At 42.1% G+C, this 22,843-nt stretch overlaps 2 protein-coding genes across 4 annotated transcripts in view; one reads left to right on the plus strand and one right to left on the minus strand.

Annotated features, from left to right (window-relative positions):
• Window positions 1-13,912, plus strand: rufy1 (RUN and FYVE domain containing 1). Its single transcript, XM_072664271.1, has 17 exons — window positions 1-301; window positions 4,197-4,370; window positions 4,473-4,590; window positions 5,938-6,039; window positions 6,155-6,278; window positions 6,356-6,417; window positions 8,012-8,147; window positions 8,321-8,422; window positions 9,327-9,443; window positions 9,565-9,732; window positions 9,921-10,018; window positions 10,341-10,460; window positions 10,642-10,771; window positions 10,977-11,071; window positions 11,188-11,236; window positions 12,272-12,349; window positions 13,298-13,912. Exons 1-17 carry the CDS (start codon window positions 1-3, stop codon window positions 13,436-13,438), a joined length of 2,115 nt encoding a protein of 704 aa, XP_072520372.1. The 3' UTR covers window positions 13,439-13,912.
• Window positions 13,913-14,782: 870 nt separating this feature from the next.
• Window positions 14,783-22,843, minus strand: part of hnrnph1 (heterogeneous nuclear ribonucleoprotein H1) — a 9,605-nt gene continuing 1,544 nt past the window's right edge. The window contains exons 3-11 of one of the 3 annotated variants that reach the window (XM_072664273.1): window positions 22,550-22,705; window positions 22,308-22,451; window positions 21,604-21,742; window positions 19,338-19,519; window positions 18,588-18,691; window positions 18,162-18,297; window positions 17,488-17,550; window positions 17,267-17,365; window positions 14,783-15,878 (exon numbers count right to left, since the gene is read on the minus strand). In XM_072664273.1, coding sequence (XP_072520374.1) covers window positions 15,775-15,878; window positions 17,267-17,365; window positions 17,488-17,550; window positions 18,162-18,297; window positions 18,588-18,691; window positions 19,338-19,519; window positions 21,604-21,742; window positions 22,308-22,451; window positions 22,550-22,705 — 1,127 coding nt within the window. In that variant the 3' untranslated portion in view covers window positions 14,783-15,774. Of the gene's footprint in view, window positions 15,883-17,266; window positions 17,366-17,466; window positions 17,551-18,161; window positions 18,298-18,587; window positions 18,692-19,337; window positions 19,520-21,603; window positions 21,743-22,307; window positions 22,452-22,549; window positions 22,706-22,843 lie in introns of all 3 variants that reach the window. The other 2 variants (XM_072664272.1, XM_072664274.1) reach the window with 2 other exon arrangements.

Genomic DNA, 22,843 nt, shown 5'->3' on the forward strand with positions numbered 1-22,843 from the left:
ATGCGGAAAATGGCTGACGGAGACCCAAACACTGAAGTTGAAAACACCGAGGTTAAAGAGGGAGAATCGGAACCAGCCGCGGCCCAACAGGAGGCTGGAGCGGTCGAGGGCGATGGGGAACGGAAGGACAAACAGGCCGACGGCTCCTGGTCGGCTCCGATTCTGTCTTTGGCCCGAAAAGCCACGGAGACGCTGAGCGGAGTGAACAGTTACGGATCGGGGTGGAGGAGGTCCGGTTCTGTGTCTGAACAGGGTCCAGCTTCTCCCACCAGCGCCGACGGCTCGGACACTCACAGACCCGGTACACAGCCTTTAATTACCCTCTCTTATTCAGGTCCTGCGGGACAGGGAGAGCTGCAGGACGGGGAGAGCAGCGGGACAGGCAGAGCAGCGGGACAGGCAGAGCAGCGGGACAGGGAGAGCTGCAGGACGGGGAGAGCAGCGGGACAGGCAGAGCAGCGGGACAGGGAGAGCTGCAGGACGGGGAGAGCAGCGGGACGGGGAGAGCAGCGGGACAGGCAGAGCAGCGGGACAGGGAGAGCTGCAGGACGGGGAGAGCAGCGGGACGGGGAGAGCAGCAGGACAGGCAGAGCAGCAGGACAGGGAGAGCAGCAGGACAGGCAGAGCAGCAGGACAGGGAGAGCAGCAGGACAGGCAGAGCAGCAGGACAGGGAGAGCAGCAGGACAGGCAGAGCAGCAGGACAGGGAGAGCAGCGGGACAGGGAGAGCAGCAGGACAGCCTGCAGAGTGAGCTGGGAGTGAGCTACTGTCCGCTGCCTGGATGACTTCAGACTCCCACCCCACCCCACCAACCATACTGTACCGTCCTCTAAATAATACCGTCCCCTAGTCCAGCAATATAGTCCCCTAGTCCTATAATACTGTCCCCTAGTCCAGCAATATAGTCCCCTAGTCCTATAATGCCGTCCCCTAGTCCAGCAATATAGTCCCCTAGTCCAATAATATCGTCCCCTAGTCCAGCAATATCGTCCCCTAGTCCTATAATACCGTCCCCTAGTCCAGCAATATAGTCCCCTAGTCCAGCAATATAGTCCCCTAGTCCTATAATACCGTCCCCTAGTCCAGCAATATAGTCCCCTAGTCCTATAATACCGCCCCCTAGTCCAGCAATATAGTCCCCTAGTCCAATAATATCGTCCCCTAGTCCAGCAATATAGTCCCCTAGTCCTATAATACCGTCCCCTAGTCCAGCAATATAGTCCCCTAGTCCTATAATATTGTCCCCTAGTCCTATAATATTGTCCCCTAGTCCTATAATATTGTCCCCTAGTCCTATAATATTGTCCCCTAGTCCTATAATACCGTCCCCTAGTCCAGCAATATAGTCCCCTAGTCCAGCAATATAGTCCCATAGTCCTATAATACTGTCCCCTAGTCCAGCAATATAGTCCCCTAGTCCTATAATACCGTCCCCTAGTCCAGCAATATAGTCCCCTAGTCCAATAATATCATCCCCTAGTCCAGCAATATAGTCCTCTAGTCCTATAATACCGTCCCCTAGTCCAGCAATATAGTCCCCTAGTCCTATAATATTGTCCCCTAGTCCTATAATATAGTCCCCTAGTCCTATAATATAGTCCCCTAGTCCAGCAATATAGTCCCCTAGTCCAGCAATATAGTCCCCTAGTCCTATAATACCGTCCCCTAGTCCTATAATACCGTCCCCTAGTCCTATAATACCGTCCCCTAGTCCAGCAATATAGTCCCCTAGTCCTATAATACCGTCCCCTAGTCCTATTATACCGTCCCCATGTCCAATAATATAGTAATTTAAATAATACCATCCCTATGTCCAATAATACAGTCCCCATGTCCAATATTACCATCCCCTAGTCCAATAATATAGTCATTTAAATAATACCGTCCCCTAGTCCAACAATATAGTAATTTAAATAATACCGTACCCTAGTCCAGCAATATAGTCATTTAAATAATACAGTCCCCTAGTCCTATAATACCGTCCCCTAGTCCTATAATACCGTCCCCTAGTCCTATAATACCGTCCCCTAGTCCAGCAATATAGTCATTTAAATAATACCGTCCCCTAGTTCAATAATACCGTCCCCTAGTCCAATAATGCCGTCCTCATTTCCAATAATATAGTAATTTAAATAATACTGTCCCCTAGTCCTATAATACAGACAGTCCCATAGGCCAATAACACCGTCCCCATGTCCAATAATATAGTCATTTAAATAATACCGTGCCCTAGTCCAATAATTTTATCCCCAGTCCTATAATTCCATCCCCTAATCCAATAATTCTGTCCCGTAGTGTAATAATATAGTAATTTAAAAAATACAGTCCCGTATTCCAATTGTACCGGCCCCTAGTCCAATAATATAGTCATTCCAATAATACAGTCCTTTAGTCTAGCATTATAGTCCTTTAAATAATACAGTCCCCTAATCTAGCAAAAATAGTCCTTTAAATAGAAGAGTCCTTTAGTCCAGCATTATAGTTGTTTTTATGATGTAGTCCCCTGGTCCATCAGTACAGTTCTTATAGAATAAACATACAGTGCCCTTCATAATTATTGGCACCCCTGTTTAAGATGTGTTCTTTAGCTTCTAATAAATTGAGTTTTTTTCTAAATAATATAGGACCACGATGGAAAAAAACAAATCCCTGACTAAGAAATAATTATTCTTCATAAAATCACCTGTTCCACAATTATTGGCACCCCTAACATTTCTTAGGAAATAAATGTAATTAAAGTATTTCTGTCAATTCTACAGTAGTTTACGAAGTTCATCAGAGTATGTAGGAACATTTTATTAGTAATTCACAACTTCCTGTTTCCCTGGGGTATAAATATGACGTGACACAGAGGCCATTTCTCTTCAACATGGGAAAGACAAAGGAACATACCATTCAAGTAAGGCAGATGTGTGTTGACCTCCACAAGCAGGCAATGGCTACAAGAAAATAGCCACTGACCTCCACCTGTCCATATCTACTGACAGTGGTAAACAAGCCTGGACGAGGACGCAGGTTTATTCTGCCACCCCGCACAGTGAGGAGGATGATAAGAGAAATAAAAAGCTCTCCAAAGCTCACTGTTACAGAATTGCAACAAATGGCAGCTTCTTGGGGTCACAAAGTCTCCAAAACAACCATCAGGGGCTATCTGCATGCCAACAAGCTGTTTGGGAGGCACGAAAAAAACCTTTTCTCACTCACAATCATAAACGCAGACGTCTGGAGTTTGCTAAGCAGCACTGGAACTTCAACTGGGACCGTGTGCTTTGGTCAGGTGAAACTAAGATAGAGCTTTTTGGCAACAAATGCTCTAAGTGGGTCTGGCGTAACACAAGAGCTGAGTATGCAGAAAAGCACCTCATGCCCACTGTGAAATATGGGGGAGGATCAGTGATGCTGTGGGCCTGTTTCTCTTCCAAAGGCCCTGGGAACCTTGTTAGGGTGCATGGCATCAGGAATGCTTTGAAATACCAGGACATTTTAAAACCAAATCTGGTGGCTTCTGCCCAAAAGCTGAAGATGGGTTGTCACTGGGTCTTTCAGCAAGATAATGATCCAAAACATATGGCCAAATCTACACAGAAATGGTTCACCACACACAGAATCAAGCTCCTCCCATGGCCATCTCAGTCCCCAGACCTCAACCCCATTGAAAACCTGTGGGGTGAGCTGAAGAGGAGAGTGCAGATGAGAGGACCCAGGTCGCTGGATGATTTAGAGAGATTGTGCAAAGAGGAATGGTCAAAGATCCCTCTATCTGTATTCTCCCATCTTGTGAAACATTGGTGCTGGTTTGTTGGCAAAAGGGGGTTGTACAAAGTATAAACATCAGGGGTGCCAATAATTGTGGCACACATGATTTGATGTTAAACAATTATTTCTTAATGTGGGATTTTTTTTCCTACTGAATAAATTCACTTGAGTTAAAGGTTGGATTTTACTCTTTTTCCCATCGTGGTCCTATATTATTATTAAAAACTCAATTTATTAGAAGCTAAAGAACACATCTTAACCAGGGGTGCCAATAATTATGGAGGGCACTGTACATTTTTAAAATCTCTGTTCTACTGTCTTGCCCTGTCGTTTTCCTAGTTCAGTACATCATCAGGATTAAACATGGTGCGCATCAGTTCAGAGTTCAGGTGGGTTGTTGCTGAAATGTGAACCTGTGTTGGTGTTTTGTGCCTTTGCAGCTTTGAAGGATCCTGTGTCCGTGGAGCGATCCAATCTCCTAAGCATGATGAAGCTCAGCATAAAAGTCCTGATCCAGTCGTCCCTCAGCTTGGGCCGAACGCTGGACTCTGAGTATCCCCCTCTGCAGCAGTTCTTTGTGGTGTTGGAGCACTGCCTTAAACATGGATTGAAAGGTGGAGCGTGGTTCAGACTACTGAAAGAATGTGTTTAATCTGCGAGTGCTGGCTGATCCAGTGCTGCGCGTCACACTAATCCCTCTCTGCCTCTCTGTTCAGTGAAGAAATCCTTTATTGGCCAGAGTAAATCTATCTGGGCTCCTTTGGAACTGGTGGAGAAACTGTGTCCTGAGTCTGCTGACCTCGCCACAAGCGTTCGAGACATGCCTGGGCTGAAGTAAGTCTCCACCCATGTGGATATCATCTGTATCTCCTATGTACACGAATGCAGTGCTGCAGCTCTCTGCTGCCAGTCAGGTTAACCTTGTTTTGCTGTACATTTGATTTACATGATGGTTTTTAGGGGGATTTAATGTTTTTATTTTTTTTATTTATTATTATTATTTTTTTTTTTTTAGGTTTGAAGCAATAAAATCATCTATAATAATAATAATAATAATATTAATAATAATAATCATCATCATACATGCATGCATACATAATAATCCATATCAACAAACCAAAAATAACATTTGGTGATAACACATCTACGAGAATATGTACATATTACTTCCAAAGTTCTTAAAAATATGACCAATAATAAATAAAACGATCAGTACAGTTTTAGAAGTGAGCTATTAGTCACTTGTTTAAAAATTCTAGATATTCAGCCTTTTTCCACAGTTCACAGTATAATTTACATTTTGGACTAAAAGAATAAGACACTCGATCCAGTAATACAGTTAATTAATTATATTATTATTATATATTTTTACATTTACATCCAGATAATACGAGTGTAGTACAACGTTAGTACGCTTTCCGGTTGTTTTGGTGTCAAAATGTAATTTATAATTTTCCCTTTTCACAAAAATGGCGCACAACAATAACTGTTCATCAGATCCGATGCATAATACAATATTTCCTGATTTCTGATTATGAAGAGAAATGTGGATTCATTGAATGTTTAGAATCAGCCACTTGTTTCAATGAGCTACAGATTAGTAATGATTATATTTATTATGATCAATAATGGCATATAAACTCTGGCTCGACCGTTACAAACCATCTAATACTGATTTAGGGGGATGCTGAAATTTCTGAATATTAATAATACCAGTTGATATAATTGTGTATTTTTAAAGTTAAGCTTCTTTATTTTGTTAAACATTATTCAAACATAGTTAATTAGTGCTTTTATTGTAAAAATTAATCAACAGAAGAATAATATATGATATATTTTCTAGCCCAAGCTACATTTGGGTGGAGCTACTTTTCTTCATGTTATTTATTTATTTATTTATTTATATGTTCTAACAACTTGTTCTAATGCTATATGTCATGTTTGTAGGCCTTTTACCTGGGTTAGTATTTTAAATGAATGTTTATTTTTTAGGGATGCTAAAATTATTATTTATCGGCATGCTATCATAAATGTTTTTGCCCGTATCGAGAAAAAAAAAGTAGTTCTAAATATCGGGCGATATTATCGCTCATCATGCATCAGTCAGGCCCTAGTGTGCACTCTAGGTTACCTGGATGTGTTTTAAGCTAAACAAACCTTTTGCTTCTCTCTCTCGCTCAGGACAGGACTGGGGCGAGCTCGGGCCTGGCTGCATTTGGCCCTCATGCAGAAAAAAGTGGCGGATTATATGAAAGTTCTGATCAACAGACGGGATCTTCTGAGGTGAGAAGATCAGGATGACCGCACCCTGTTTGATCATCACTACTCCACATTTTCTTGATCCTTCAGGAGGTCTAGAATTACCCTCCCTTTCTCCCGTCCTCTCTCTCTTACACAGTGAGTTTTATGAACCTGGAGCTCTCCTGTTGGAGGAGGAGGGGTCAGTCATCGTTGGGATGCTGGTTGGTCTGAATGTGATCGATGCCAACCTGTGTGTGAAAGGGGAAGACCTGGACTCTCAGGTGAGTCGCACGCTGCCGCTGGCTGAGGTTTCTTTGAGTGTGCACTTGCTCATCTTGATGTCATCCTGTTGTTGTAGGTGGGCATTATTGACTTCTCGCTGTACCTGAAGGATCCACAGACAGCTGAGAGCACACAAGAGTGAGTAGAGCTGTTGTACCAAGCACTACACTGATCAGCCATAACATTAGCACCACTGACAGGCAAAGTATTAAAAAAACCTTGATTATCGTCATCTGCAGTGGCTACATCTGTCAAATGGTGGCTATACTAGGCAGTGAATGAACAGTCAGTTCTTGAAGGTAATGAAGGTGTTAAAAGCAGGACAAATGGAGAAGAATAAGAATCTGAGACACTTTGACAAGAACCAAACTGGGTCAGAACATCAGGCAGGTCTTGTGGGCAGTTTTTGGTGCGCAGTGTTCAGTATCTACCAAAAGTGCTCCAAGAAAGGACCTAGCCAGTTAACGAGCAACAGGATCATGGGTGTCCAAGGCTCGCTGATGCTCATGGAGGCCCCACCTCACAACTCAAAGGACTTACCAGTGGAGTCCAAGCCTCAGATAGTCAGATCTATTGTGGCAGCACAAGGAGGACCTGCTCAGTTATAGGCAGGTTCATTTTATGTCTATATATAATAAAATAAAATAATAATAATAATAATAAACTATCTGTTTATAGTCATTACTTATGGGGTTTATTTACCTTGAGATTTCATCTCCTTCTTTGGAGTCTGGATAATAATTTTATTATGAATTAATACTATATAATTTATTGTAATATAATTAAATAAATTTTTTTTAGATTTCTTGGTTTTTAAAGTTTATTTTGGCTTTCTCAGTCACTAGAGTTTTGAGTGAAATTAATTATTTTAGACAAATATTGCAACATTTTTGAGGAGGATTAAAATTCCATTTTTAATATCAGTTAATATAATTTTATATCACAGTTCTTAAACTCAAATAAACAACAGAAACTCAGACTTAAATAAAATATCATCATATGTTGTAGCACGGGGGCTGAGTACCTCAGACATGTTGTTTGTTTGTTTGTTTATATATATATATGACAAGCTGGTTATTTTAACCAAGATGTTTTGTATAGTTTGAATTTCTGTCATAATCTCTATCAAATATGACTCTTCAGCAGTTATTTAGTGACAGCATTGGTTCTGTATCGACCCATGTCAACCCAAGAACCATGTGAATACAAGACATGCTATGAAATATGTAATGTATACAGTATACAGTCTTCAAAATCTTTAAATATAGAGACAGGGTGTATTTTTATATGTTCTGTGTATTAATGACTTTAAAATCTTAAGATTCTTAGATCTTAGATTCAATGTTGAGAATGATTTTACCTTCTCCAGAAAGATAATATTTTGGCAAATGAGGTCATATCTCTATCTATTTATAGGTGATTCATTATTTAGTCTATGTATAGTCTATGTCTTGAGGTTTAATCACTGTCTTTGCTATATGGGGCATTCTGGGTGCTGACCCAGATCTAACTCTAGCATCTCTAGCTTGATGTTCTACAGCTTTCTCCAGCTCTGTTCATCACTGTGGACACATCTGCAGATGTTTACTACTTCTGTTTAACTCCCTTTATTGTTATTAATTGATTGAATTAATTAACTGTTGAATTAATAGTAACTTCATTCAGTGATGACCGAAAGCCCCAGGTAGTCACTGTACTCGACGACTTCTATAATTGTTTGATCTGTTGCCAGTGATTCCAAAATGACAGCGATTCTGGACCAGAAGCACTACATAGAGGAGCTGAACCGCCACCTGAGCTGCACAGTGACCGACCTGCAGGCCAAGATGGACTCGCTGGAGAAAACCAACAGCAAACTCATAGAGGAGGTCAGATTTCCCGCGTCCTTCACACACTAACACCAGTGTTAGCCAGGAGAAAGTCTCGTGTCGTATTTCGTGTTTATTCTGTTGTCGGTCTGGTCCCGAGCAGCTGTCCTTCATTCATGGCCGTTACCACCTGCATGTATTAGCGATGTTGAAGTTCTGTGTGTGCTCTGCAGCTGTCCGCTGCTACAGACAGGATCAACGCCCTGCGGGAAGAGCAGGATCAGCTGCGGCAGGAGAACGCCTCCATCCTCCAGAACAGCCAAAGGAAAGAGGAGGTAGGGTTCAGACTAAAGCCAGGCTACTTACATTTTCCATTAACCCCTTTCCACTCTGTATGTACGAATACACTCACCACTGTCATAATTTACATCAGTTACATAAGTATGGGTACTGAAGTCTAAGATCCTTGAGGGAATTTTGGAGCTTCTTCAGTTTGAAACTGTGGGGGACACCACCTAGCAACCCCTTTAGTCCTGGAGAGCAAGGCCAATTGTGCTCTCTCTGACTCCGGCTGCTGATGGCAAGCCAGGATTTGAACCAGCGATCCTCAAACCATAGTGGCATTATGGACCACTTGGATCCCCCAGCTCTTTTTCTGCTGCTGGTTGAGCTTCATACAGATCATAAGAGCACCTAAAACCCACCCAAAAAAGAATTAACTGTACCTTAACGTAAGGGGCTTTGAGGGACCTTCAAGAAAAGGGTTCCTTGATGGTTCCTCAAAGCATCTTATACGTTTCCTCCACAGTTTCAAATGAAGAAACCCTAAACGTTCCTCAAGGAACCTATACTTTTAACAGTGTAGACCCTAAAATGGAACCCTGTGGGACTCCATATTAATAGATTTAGAGAGTCGCACATTTTCTATTTGTGTTGGAAAGCTAGATAGCTAAGCTCTATGTAGCTTAAAATAATGGATGGGTTAGCATAACTAGCCACTTTATGGTAAGTGTCCACTGCAGTATTTACTTCAGACTGCCTCCGCTCTGAATACGATACGACCAAAAACCATCTGATATGAAATGACCACAGATGTAGAAGACTCAAAAGTGGGCGTGGCCAAATAAGGTGAACAGTGCTTTTTGCAAACTGATGCCTGAAAGCTTTGCCTGCCCGTACATCAGGATGATCATCGTTATGTACTGTCACAGGGTGCTGACTCTCCACTTGTTTGTCCAGGTGACTCTGCAGGACAGCCAAGTAGAGCTGGAGACCTACCGGCAGTCACGGCAGGGTCTGGACGAAATGTACAACGTGGTGTGGAAGCAGTACAAGGAGGAGAAGCGCATTCGGCAGGTCAGTCCCTCGCTCCTCCCTTCTAAAGTGTTTCCATTGGTACAGAAATCTTGTGCACTGCATTATTATTATTATTATTATTATTTTTGAATATGATGAATGTTGTGGAAATATTCTCCAGGAGCTGCAGAAAGAGCTGGAGCTGCAGGTGGGCCTGAAGCAGGAGATGGAGGTGGCCATGAAGCTGCTGGAGAAGGACATTCATGAGAAACATGACACGCTGGCTGCTCTGCGGCAGCAGCTGGACCAGGTCAAGACTCTCAACCTGCAGATGTTCAACAAGGCACAGGTGCGACCCCTTTGTGGTGCTTACCTGTACAAATTCGGGTAACATTGCACAGCTGTGGCCTTAGTGATTGTGAGCAGCGTGATAATGGACGGATAGCATTAATTAATGCTATTTGAATATGGACATATGGTCTGAATTCCTGTAAGCCATGCTCTTGCTGTCTGTCTCCCTCTGCTGGCTGATTCTAGGAGGCTGACGGCGTGGCTCAGAAAAAGGAAGAGGAGGCTGGGAGGCTGGAGCAGAAGATGACCCAAATGGAAACGGCAATGAAGGAGCTGGAACTGAGGTGAGGGTCAGGAGATTTACCTCCCATTGACAAAAGCCACTTTTACACTGTAGAGCAGAACGGTCAAGCTGTTAGACACCGGGCTTCCAGCTGCGACCTAGCGTGTGGACATCTACATCATCTAATGTATTCCAATGCTGTGGGGGGTTTCAGACTCCTCTAGTCGAGGCTTGGTATTGTGCATTAGCAGCGTAACGGTCTAGTCCGCTCTCAGCTCAGTTCAGTTCACTATACTGGGTTCAGTTTGGACCATTTGGACCAATAGAAACCATAAATGTTGGTGGAGAAGAGTTGTATAGCAGTGATGTCTGTAAACCTGCAGGTTGCAGAACTCCGAGAGTCAGCGGAAGAACACTGAGGAGGGCCAGAAGGACTTCTGTTCGGAGATGAAGGGGACAGTGGACGCTCTGCAGAAACGGCTCACCGATCTCGACACACTGAGGTACCAGGAACCTGCATGTTTCTCAGACGGTACCCGTTCCATCTAGCACTTTGACCGTACAGTTGACCTGGAGATGCTTACCTGGAGAAGACCAGTTAGTCCACTTAAGAAACTGAACGAAAGCACTTGATGGTGTGGTCATGCTCTGAAGCTGTTGTCCGTTTGTGGTTGTGCTCCTCAGGTCGGGGCTGGAGGCTGAGCTGGGTAAAGAGAAGGAGCAGAGGCAGAGCCTGCAGAGGGAGCTGCAGCGGGAGCAGGACAACAGCTCTGAACTGCGCACACAGCTGCAGCAGCTGCAGGGCCTACAGACGGTCAGACTCCATCAGATATCATCACGTTCACGATTGCATGGCAGCACAGTGATCCTAGTTTGATGCCCCATTCATGTACACGTACACGTCCCAGTTTTGGGCCAAGTAACATAGCAGTCCCTGGCTGACTTGCTTTACAGCTGCTGTAATTAACCACAGGGACCAGTTAAGCTTATCTGACCACAAGAGGCTTTGCTTCCCACAGGAGCTGCTGGACCTGCGGCAGGAGAAGAAGCAGCTGCAGCAGCTGTGTGAAGAGCAGGAGCAGGCGCTGCAGGAGATGGGCCTTCATCTCAGCCAGTAAGCGAGACCCTGCCCGACTGTTAACCGATGGAAATGACTTGAAGTTACTGTATCTAATTCAGGTATCCTTTCTTCTTGCTCAGTGACTTACGCTGTGCTCTTCTTGTCTCCAGATCCAAACTCAAAATGGAGGACTTCAAAGAAGTCAACAAAGCTTTAAAGGTACTGTTGGTTTGCGTTTCTCCATTATAATGCAGGTGCATCTACACAGACTGACCTATACTCCTTCTCAGACCAGGGGACATCCCCTTTCATGTGACCTCTCCCTATTACTGGCAATGCCTCCAACACTAAAAGGGTGAAGACTAGCACGTCTCCTATGATGCATATGAAGCCAGTCACCCCCCTCTTTCCCAACTGTCACTGAAGTGATGTGGGGAGGAAGTGTCATCAACCCACCCTGGAGAGCGAGGCCAACTGTGCTCTTTCTGACTCCGACTGACTCCCGATGGCAAGCAGCATGACCCGGGGTTTGAACCAGCGATCCTCACACCATAGTGGCATTGCTTAGGTCCACTGGACCACTCAGACCCCCCCAGTAATTTCTTTTTGGAAAAATGCTGCTGGTTGAGTTTCATCTAGATCAAAAGAGCACCTAAAACCCACCAAAAAAAACAGAAAATAAAAAATATATATATATATTTTAATTTAATTTCACACATTTTTGGCTCATTTTCACACCTCATGTGATTTTCCTGAATGCATAATTTCAATGGTTTCAAGTGGGGAATTCTATTGAAATAGTGAAGTCTATTAACAGCATACACTGGTCAGCCATAACATTAGCACCACTGACAGGCAAAGTGAAACATTGATTACCTTCATCTACAGCAGTCATGGGGTGGATATATCAGGCAGCAGGAGAACAGTCAGTTCTTGAAGGAGGTGAAGCAGGAAAAATGGGCAAGTGTGAGAATCTAAGACACCTCAGCAAGATCTAAACTTCAGGCAGATCTTGTGGGATCTTGTCTTGGTGCCAGATACCACAAGACACCTTTGGCAGTGGAAGCTGAGACAGATGGTTTTAATGTTATGGCTGTTTGGTGTATTATGATCACAAAACCCTCTGGTACATTAATTATTTCTTAGCTTTATTTGCTAAAACGTGTTGTGGCTTAAATGTTCACTTTTAAACTTATTTAGTCTTTCCTGATCACACAAGACATTCGCCCTCACTGTGTTTGCCTCCGCTTACAGGGTCATGCCTGGCTTAAAGACGATGAGGCCACGCAGTGTAAACAGTGCCAGAAGGAATTCTCCATATCTCGCAGAAAAGTAAGTAACCCCCAATATACTGTAGATCTGCACTCAGTTACTTCACTAGAACTACAGCAGATTCATACTGGATCTCAAAAGAACAGTCTAAAATGTACTGTCCGAGTATAAAATCGACACTGCAGATTCATACTGGATCTAAGAACAGTATGAAATTTACTGTCAGTCTGTAAAACCCACACTGCAGATTCATACTGGATCTAAGAACAGTATGAAATTTACTGTCTGAGTGTAAAACCCACACTGCAGATTCATACTGGATCTAAGAACAATGTGAAATTTACTGTCAGCCTGTAGAATCGACACTGCAGATTCATACTGGATCTAAGAACAGTCTGAAATTTACTGTCTGAGTGTAAAACCCACACTGCAGATTCATACTGGATCTAAGAACAATGTAATATTTACTGTCAGCCTGTAGAATCGACACTGCAGATTCATACTGGATCTAAGAACAGTATGAAATTTACTGTCTGAGTGTAAAACCCACACTGCAGATTCATACTGGATCTAAGAACAATGTGAAATTTACTGTCAGCCTGTAGAATCGACACTGCAGATTCATACTGGATCTAAGAACAGTCTGAAATTTACTGTCAGCCTGTAAAATTGACAGTGCTGATTCATACTAAATCTAAAACAATCTGACATTATTGTCAGTCAAGACTACATACTCCAGATTCATACTGGATAAAAAAAACAGTCTGAAACTTACTGTCAGTAAATATAAAATATAAACATAACGGCTTTGATTCTGCACTTGTGTAGTTTTTAATCTGACAGTATATATTTATTTATCCAGTATGAATCTCCATTGATCAGACTGTCAAACTGCACATACTCCCGATTCTTTCTCCAGGTTCTTATTATGAATCATTTTAGTTGCGTTAACTTCTTAATAAAACTAAATCTGATTGAGAGCTAAACTCCACTATTGCTCCCTTTTAGCACCATTGCAGAAACTGTGGCGACATCTACTGCAACAACTGTTCCAGCAATGAACTGGCTCTGCCCTCGTACCCCAAACCAGTCCGCGTCTGCGACATCTGCCACTCCCTTCTTCTTCAGAGGAGCTCCACCAGCTCTTGACATCACACGACATCCTGAAATCACAATGAGCGTGTGCAGTGCTGGCTGGTCGTCTTGATTGCTTTCGGTGATTTATGGTATTTTGAGACTAACAAGATTAATATATGCATTAGCGTTTATGGGGCTTTCGGCTTCCACTCGTCTGAAACCTGCTTCAGCCAGCAGGCGCTACAGGAACTGCAGAATTATATGCAAAGTAATTTCTTCTACATGGAGAATGTGATCATTTTTTAAGCTGAATATTCTTTTGCAAAATGTTGGCTCTGATTTGGTGCATTTTTTTTTCTCACCTTGTTGATAATCTCCATTTTAGGGAGAATACTAACAACCAAACCGCCTGAACACTTTTCATTGTAGCTGAGAGTGCTCGCCAAGGTGAGAACTGCTCAAGACATTTGGTGTTTTCAATCATACCCCTTCTTTTCTAAATGTGAATGGTAAGAAAAATAATAAAGTGCTTTTCTTAAAGCTGCATTCTGTAAGATTCCAAACACTACCATCTGCAACACTATTAATAGATTCATACTGGATAAAAAAAATAATCAATCTAAAAAAAAAAAAAAAAAAAAAAAAAGGTTGTAAAAACTAAAGTGTATTTATACTGGATAGAAATTGACCTGCGTTTTACAGTTTGAAAACGACATGATCCAGATTCATACTGGAAAAAAAAAATCCGAAAGAAAATTACCGTCAGATTGTAAATGACTATGTATGATAATGAATATTCATACTGGATAAAAAATGATCTGCAGTTAACTGTTGCACAAAAATGAAATAGCATTCCTACTGGATAGAAATTGACCTGCATTTCACAGTTTGAAAATGACACATGATCCAGATTCATACTGGATACTGGATCTGAAATTTAGTCAGATTGTAAAAAATGATACTGAATATTCATACTGGATAAAATACATGACCTGCATTTAACTGTTACACTAAAAAAATGACACTGCAGATTCATACCGGATAAACAAAGAATCTGTAATTTACTAATTATATTTTATATATATATATATATATATAAATAAAACACTCCTGTTTTAAACTCTATTCATCGTGCAGGCTCTCACTGGCCACTGCTACTCGGTTCAGTGTGAATCTGGAGAAAACACTGCAACTGATTCGAGTTCCAATCTTACAGAAGGCAGCTTTTACAGCATTTGGGGATTGTAGAGACTGTACAGGCTGAATTTAGTACTGAATGATTTTCAGTGTACATGTTTGTGCCATGAACTTAAAGCTTACACTTTGTGCATGTCAGAAGCTTCCAATACTCAGCTGTGTATCAACAGTCAATCTCAGTACATGGGACCAAACAGTGCTAAAACGAACAGTGCAAAGTTTAAACAAAAGCATTCATTCTTTAATTTGTCCTTGGGACACAAAAACGTCAAAACAGAGACATGTTGATTTGTAAAATAAGAGGAAAGTGTGATCTTGAGATGAATGTAATGGTGTCCAAGCTGTTCTGACATTCACTTGCCCACACTTACTGCTACCAAAAAAAAGAAAGAATCTTTTATAACATTGAAATAACTTTTTAAACAAAATCTCTGCAAGTACAAAAGCCTATTTTAGAATGTACGATCATTTGATCTGTGACGTTTTCTCTCGGCCGCACTGTTTAGAAAGTTGCAATCATGTTTAAAATGTATGGAAATTGTTTTTATAGAATTGTACATTTTAATAAACACTGCCCCAGCAAAATCAGTCCATGTCAGAATATGAAAACACTAATCCAGTCTGTGCAGCACACCACAAAAAAAATAAAATAAAGAGGAGGTCAAAACTGTAGAGGGAGAAGAGCAAGCTATCAAACACAATTACCACATGCATCTAAAGCTATAGCTATAGCTATACCTCCCTGTGCGCTCCAGCAGACATGCTTCAGAACGGTACAGAGCTTCAGCGGCCCACTAGAAAACATAAAGGATCTCACTCAGGGAGGAACTTAGAGGGACATGGTCACATTTGTGCATATAAAAACATTTAAACTATAGTTAAACAGGCACCTCTCGTACTCTCATACTCACTTCCTTAACTTACGTAACGTAACTTACATAATATGACCAGAGACTGACCATCTTGAGACACCCCCCCCCAAAAAAAAAAACAAAATGAACGAACAGAAAAGTCCATCCAGGCAGAACATGGTTCTCTTTAGGTAATATCATATCATCCACATAAGATAAAAGTAGAAGAACAATAATAATACAAATAATAATAATAATAATAATAAAACGCTCACAAACGAAAGGAAACAAAAAAACAAGGATAATGCTGGACACCAGTCATTCATTCACCACGCACGCCGAAATCCACCACGGTGGAAGCTACATGCCCCAGCCTCCGCCCATGCTGCTGTTCAGTCCGTTCATTCCCATCGAGCCACGGCTGCCTCCACCATAGTAACTGCTGCCCATTCCGCCCTGATTACCTGACAGGAGGGAGAAATACGCACTTTAGGACCAGCGAGTTCACGACGCTCCACAAATTAAAGAGCAGATCCACCCTCGACCTCAGCGGGACTCCCGCTCTCTCAGCTGCTCTCACTTCGAAAATGCATGTCAATAATGAGCGCATGAATAATGTGTGGAGGCGGGTCTTAGTGGGCAGGGTTATAATAGGCTTTTCTGAGACCAGTGGGAGCGCTAACATTCGGAAGGTTGCCGCCCACCGCTATGCTTCATCATCAACTGACGTGGAGTTACAGATGCAGCAGAACCGGCCAGGTTTGGAAAAGGGAAAGTGCCATTTAACTTCATATACGGCTTTTGTTGGAGGAATCAGTGCTACAAGGAGTGCAACACATGCCCTGTGAAAATAATGTATGCATGTAGATTAAAAAAATAAAATAAAAAAAATAACTTAAAAAAAGAAAAGAGTAACCCACTACTATTAATAATAATTCCACTTATTTAATTCTCTATTTTGCATATATTCTCACATACACACACACATATATATATATATATATATATATATATATATATATATATATATAAGATAATACCCCCATGTTCTATATCACAATGTTTAGAACAAGCTCAGCTCTTGCTATAATGAGACCCCATGTGACCTAGAGCACTCCGACCCTAAACCTGAAAAATCCAATTTAAGAAATTCTCATGTGGATAAACTGTTTTGGTGCCTAAAGTGTCCGTCTATACGTCTGCTCTTACCATTCTGTAAAGGGGAAACATCCTTACCCAGAGAGCTGGGTAAGAACAGCTGGGTTGTGAAGCTGCGGTTAAGCAGACCTGTCAGATGCTTAGGCGAACGCCATACAGGACAGCCTTACAAGCACCTGATGCACCTGAGCTTCATCTACATATGGTTGTTCTGGTGGATTTTATTTAGCGCCTTCAACCATAGACGAATCTCCTCTACTTACTCAGAAGGCCTTTAAAAGCTAGTCAGCGCTGCTCTCGATAGGCTGTTGGAATGGACTCTGCGGCAGTAGCCTCCTTCAGACGGCATTCACTTTGAATACGATACGATTGTGGAGAGGGGGCCTATGTTGACGTCTACTTGGATTATTATTTTTTTTTAATCCATCAAGCAACCCCGGTCATAATTTAGGCTGGGCAGCAGGACTAGACCTATTTAGCAATTTCCATCACAGCTGAAAGTAGACAAGACAAAAAAAAATGGACGGCATCAAGAGCCCCATCTCCACTCCTTTCAGTGTGAAAGGTCAGTTCAGTTCAGTCTTTTTAAATCTGATGGAAGTGAGACTGCAATATCAGCAGGGTTCTGAGCTCTGTATATAAACATAACTTAATAAAAATCTGTACATTTGTGTAAAGAAGAGCTGACACTCACTGTAATCACTGTATCCTCCCATGCTGCTCTGGTTGCTGTAGCCTCCACTGTATCCGGAGCTCATCTGCTGGCTGCTGTGCCCATAGGATGACTGGTTCCCTGAAGGGGACAAAACGGAGCCAGGACAAGTTATGGCAACACCCTACTCAAGCTCAACAAAACACACCCTGTCGAAATGACAAAGCCCCTACGTGACTAACCCATTGCTCCCATCATCTGACCTCCGTATCCACCGCTTCCACCTCCAGCTGTTGAGTTCAGGAACAGTTCCACGTAGCGATGCTCTGCGAGACAAAAGAGGAGTGTCACTCCAGACTTTCAGGTCACTTCAACTTTGACCACATACCCTGTTGACCAAACTCATAAGTCTAGTTAAGAGACTATTCACCCACCCACTGTTCATCAGTGATTGTCAGTTTTTGACCACAGGACCACTGCTGGCTGGATGTTTGTGGTTGGGGCACAGTTCTCAACCCAGTAATGACAATGGGGTGTTTAAATATCCCTGCAATGCTGCTACGCATGATACACTCCCATCAATGCAGCATCCACTAACATACCTCTACCATGTTGTGTAACACTGCTATGCTCAGACTGATCCCCCCCTAAAATAATGTCTAGTCAGCAGTGGTCTTATGTTAGTCCCTGTCCATTGATGCGTGGGTTAGAAAGCAGCTGACAAACTGTACATAATAACAAGCTACATTCTATAATTGTAAACCTATAAATTGCACGGTAGATACAGGATTTGTACACCCAAGACCCCCGGAGGGTCAGTGTTTATTAGCTTTATGAAAAGAACTCCTACAGGAAAACCACCAAGTACCTCTAAAACCAATATTTTCCAACATGCTGATCTTCCTGTGCGCTAAAGTAGCTGTAGCTGTGCACTTACGCATGTTGGCTTTGTCCTTGGACATGGCGGCCACGGCATCTTCATGTGTTGCGAATTCCACATCAGCCTCGCCCGTCACTCTCCCATCAGGGCCAATCTCCATGTGTACGCGCACCGGGTTCAGCGGAGAGAAGAACTGCAGAGCGGACAAGGCAATACAGAAACCGGCTGAGTCGGCTGTTCATTGAGTGGCTGTACGATTTCGCTGGTTTAAATAACGTATAGACCAACTACTTTCCAACTTCTGATTATTCATTAGAATTAAACAGGCTGTTTCTGCAACTGTGGCTTAAAAATCCAAAAAAAATCCAAAATAAATCATAAATAAAGGCATAATAAATAAATAAAGAAAATATGAAAGCTTTTGAGGTTAGACTACTGCTTAAGACAAAAACGCCTCTCTGGTGATTGTGTGTGCCAACTCACGTTGTATATGTCTGTCTCTGTGGCTCTGTAGGGAAGGCCTCTCATGTGCACGCAATGCCCTGTTGTGCTCTGAAAAGAGGAACCTCCGTCCCCATAACGGCCATCTGCAACACATATAAGAGTGAGAACAGCAGCAACAGTGTTGTAAGGATTACTGAACATGGGCATCTCCTGATGGTGTAGCCGAGCTGGGCAATCAGACAGCAATCAGAGTCACTTTGTTAATGAATGAATGTAAATAAATAAATGTTAAAATATTTCATATAAATATAAATAATTTGACAGCCTTAATATATAGTACTGTACATGTGTTTGGTATCGACCATTTATATTTTCTATATTTTAAATGTTTTTATTTATTATGAATTCACTTGTAAACATGAACCTATTGGCACCATACTGCCTAACACCAGGCGTGGGCTGGAAGGGTATAAAGCCCCCCAGCATTGAGCTGTGGAGCAGTTTTCAGTGCTCCATCCAAAACTTTTGGGGATACTGAGGTGTGGTGGTGATCCTCAAAATATCCTGATCTCACTAATGCTCTTTTCGTGAATGCCATGAAATCCTCACAGCAATGCTTCTCCAAAAACTAGTAGAAAGCCTTCGCCCCTGGACAGTAAAGAAAGTTACTCCAACAATAGCACGAGGAGTCCCAATACTTTTGGCCATCATTTAAGTAGATCCATATAAATCTAAATACAATGGAAAATCCGAATGATTGAATTAGTGAATTATCTGAATTCTACATACCTCCTCCATATCCGCCGCGTCGCACACGCTCAAACGAGACCCCGCGGCCCATGCTGTTATAGCCGCCGCGGCCGCCGCCTGGCCGGTCGTAGGGGCCCGGCCTCTGCATGCCCATCACCTTTCTCTGGGGCTCGTAGTGGGTGCGCACCTCCGCGCGGCTGCTCTTGAAAATCTCTATATACCTAGGAGGGCCAAAACACAGGGATGGGGCTGGGGCCTACAGACTGGAGGCAACAGAGCATTGCTGCGTGCACAGAAATCGGACCGCTAAAAATGGTCCTCTGAACAAAAGAATACACCCGAACAACTTGAGCACTGAATAACTGGCAATGACTCCGTTCAGTCACTTCACTTTTGTGTGTGTTTGAAAATGGAATCAAAAATAAAACAAAATAAAAAAATGGAACCTTACATTTAAGAGTCTCATTCAACCCTCATTCGACTTTTCTTATGGCCACTCATGCAATCAGCTGGCATTACCGGTACCGGTACCCTGTCATAGCAGAGTACAGAGAGCATGGCAGGAAGAGACTAGTCCATCATGTCTGGCTTGGTATTACCTGTTTTAACGGGTCCTCATGATCTGAAGTCTTCATTGTGGTAAAAAAAAAAAAAAAAAGAATATATACAAGACTGGGAGATCCATAACATGTTAGATTTAGTGCTGAGTGAGCATGTTTCCTCATTTTAGCCATGGAGACTACTGGTTATTTTTTACTGGAACTGAATAAACACAGGAGGCTGCAGGGTAGCTGTGGTGCTTCCGGTATAGGAATCATACTGTACTGGCAAGTAACTGCTTACACTGCACCTATATAGACTGATCTGACACATTTATTGAACTCTGAGAGAACAGTGCTGGGTTTCCCAAAAGAACCGTTCAGATCACTGATCCGATCACTGAGCTGCATTTGGGATGCATTGCTGGGCTGCTGCACCAAAATCCTGCATCTTATTCATTTGACATAATTCATTTAAATTAAAAATAAACAAAAAGGGGCCCCATGTGGTCCAGTGGACTAAGGTGCTGTCACCATGATCAGAGGGTCGCAGGTTCGAATCCCGGTCATGCTGCTTGCTGCATTTTCTTAACCTTCTATACATTTGTAAATTCCTCAATTCTCAGACCAATCAGGATATATTTTCTAAATACATATTCATCTGTCTCATGGCCGAGAGGATGAGGAGATAAAATATAAATAGGAATATTTATATAATACACATTAAAGATTGCATTTCTTTACAGTAAAATCCCTAACATTAACACTGGGGATGGGCAATATGGCAAATATTATAAATAGGAATAATATCACAGTACTTCTCCTTTTTTTAAATGCACAATCTGCATAATAATAATAATAATAATAATAATAATAATATATATATATATATATATATATATATATATATATATATATATATATATTTTTTTTTTTTTTTTTTTTTTTTTTAAACAGACAAAATGCATTGTTATTCACAACATCTAGACGCTCAGGATGCTCACAGCGAAATGATGCCCTTTGTACTAGTGCTGGGCAATATTACCTAAAAAAAAAAAACTCTCACCATTACCTGAACATTTTACCTCCGTTATGCTTAATGAGTGATTATAGAAGCTGTTCGAGTTGATCAGCTGGCCCAGTGTTCGAATTCTCCTCCATGTTGCTTTTGTGTGGTAGACTCGACAGGGTGGAGTCATGTGACCACACCAGATAGTAAATATGTTTTTAAGGGGGTCGTACAAGAACACACAGTGGAGAAAGGGCAAGATTACGTCAATTAGAGGTATTGTTGATATCTGTTATCACGATAACCATAAAATATATTAAGACATATTGCCCACCTCTAGTTAATGTATACTATGGAAACTCACATTTTACTGGTTAACGTGTTTTGTAATGTATTGCTTGCTTTATTTATTTATGTTTAAAGAACAACGAAAAGGTCACATGACTGAAACGGACGACTCGATCTGCCTCATCAAATATGAAAAATACCTGTTAGCAGCACCGACCATGGTCATTTACGGCTTTGCCAATCAGTCCCCTTCTATAGCTCACTCAGCACTAACGATGGAGAAGAACATTATGGCCACATTATACTGGGCCTTTGTGGGAACGTGGGCCTCATCTTCTGAAAGCTATGTGTGGATTGTTACTGCTAACAGTTTGAGAGAACGTCTTGCCATTTCTGCAGTGCATATTTGTTGAGAGGTGTACACCATAAGAAAAGCAACTTATCCAGCCAACCAACCAACCATCCCCACCTGTGCCCTATTCTTTCCTTGTGTTTCTTTAGAGCCTTTTCAGCTATATCCTGTGAAGCAAACTGCACGAAGGCCTCCCCCGTACTCCTCCCCTGGAAGTCCACCGGCAATGTTATCCCATTTGGCACGATTTCCAACCCTTCAACCCAAGGACAGATAACCCCAGTGGGGGACATATTAAATCACAAGCCCATTAACAAGAATTTATAGTTTGCTAAGGGATTTGTCAAATGAGAAAATGAATGATGCTACATGTACATACCAATACCAGATGGGGTGCAATATACTACTTATTGTAACACAATGAAAAAGGGTCACTGATATGAGAGAGTAGTCAGTAACCTACAGGATCTTTTCTTCCTGTCTCTCTACATCAAGCAAAGCCCCATTAAGGCAACCATTTAATTTGCTATGAGGTTATATAATAGAGAGGGCTTCAGGATAAAGAAAACAAGAATAGATCTGAGAAGAACAGAACAGTGACCCATCGTGGTGTGTCTAGGTCTTTCATTTCCATTCAATACATTAAAAAAAATAATAACCTATAAACTTAACAAAAAACAATGCTCCAGTGTCCAGAAACAGTGAAACTGAGCAATTCCAGCACAAATTAGCTTATGTATGCAAACTACAGTTCAGTGAATCATCCTGAGCTTCTCATTTATGAAGAATGCAATGCAAAGCACGCACACTAGTGGACATACCTGCAAAAAACTGGACAATCTCCTCTTTGCTGCAGCCAAAGGGCAAACCACGAAGCCTAACGAGGCCATCGCCTGCTGTGTCCGGGCAGTTCGGGCCAGTATGCTTCAAAACCCAGTCCATCTCCACATTGTTGGACTTGAACACTGAAAACAACATGAATACCAGTGAGGATGTGATCACAGCATGGCCAAGTGCCTTCACTCATTCACTCCCTCTCCCCAAACTCAGTCCCATCACCTACCTTCTACGTAACGGTGCCCCATGGTCTCCCGGTCCTTCTTGACAGCGATTTTCAGATCGTCCTCACCTTCAAACTCCACAAACGCTTCTCCGCTTGGCCGCCCTTCCCTCGTGTACGTAAAATGGATGCTCGTGCCGTTGTTTGCAATTTTGCATTCTGTAAAAGTCAAGTCAAGTCAAATTTATTTGTATGGCTTTTAAGAACTGTTGTCGTCACAAAGCAGCTTTACATAATTAGTCATTAATAAAAGACAGAGACAAAAAAAAGAAATAACGTAAGACATGAAGGATCTAA

Source organism: Salminus brasiliensis, chromosome 19 (genome assembly GCF_030463535.1).
Source record: "Salminus brasiliensis chromosome 19, fSalBra1.hap2, whole genome shotgun sequence".
NCBI lineage: Eukaryota > Metazoa > Chordata > Actinopteri > Characiformes > Bryconidae > Salminus > Salminus brasiliensis.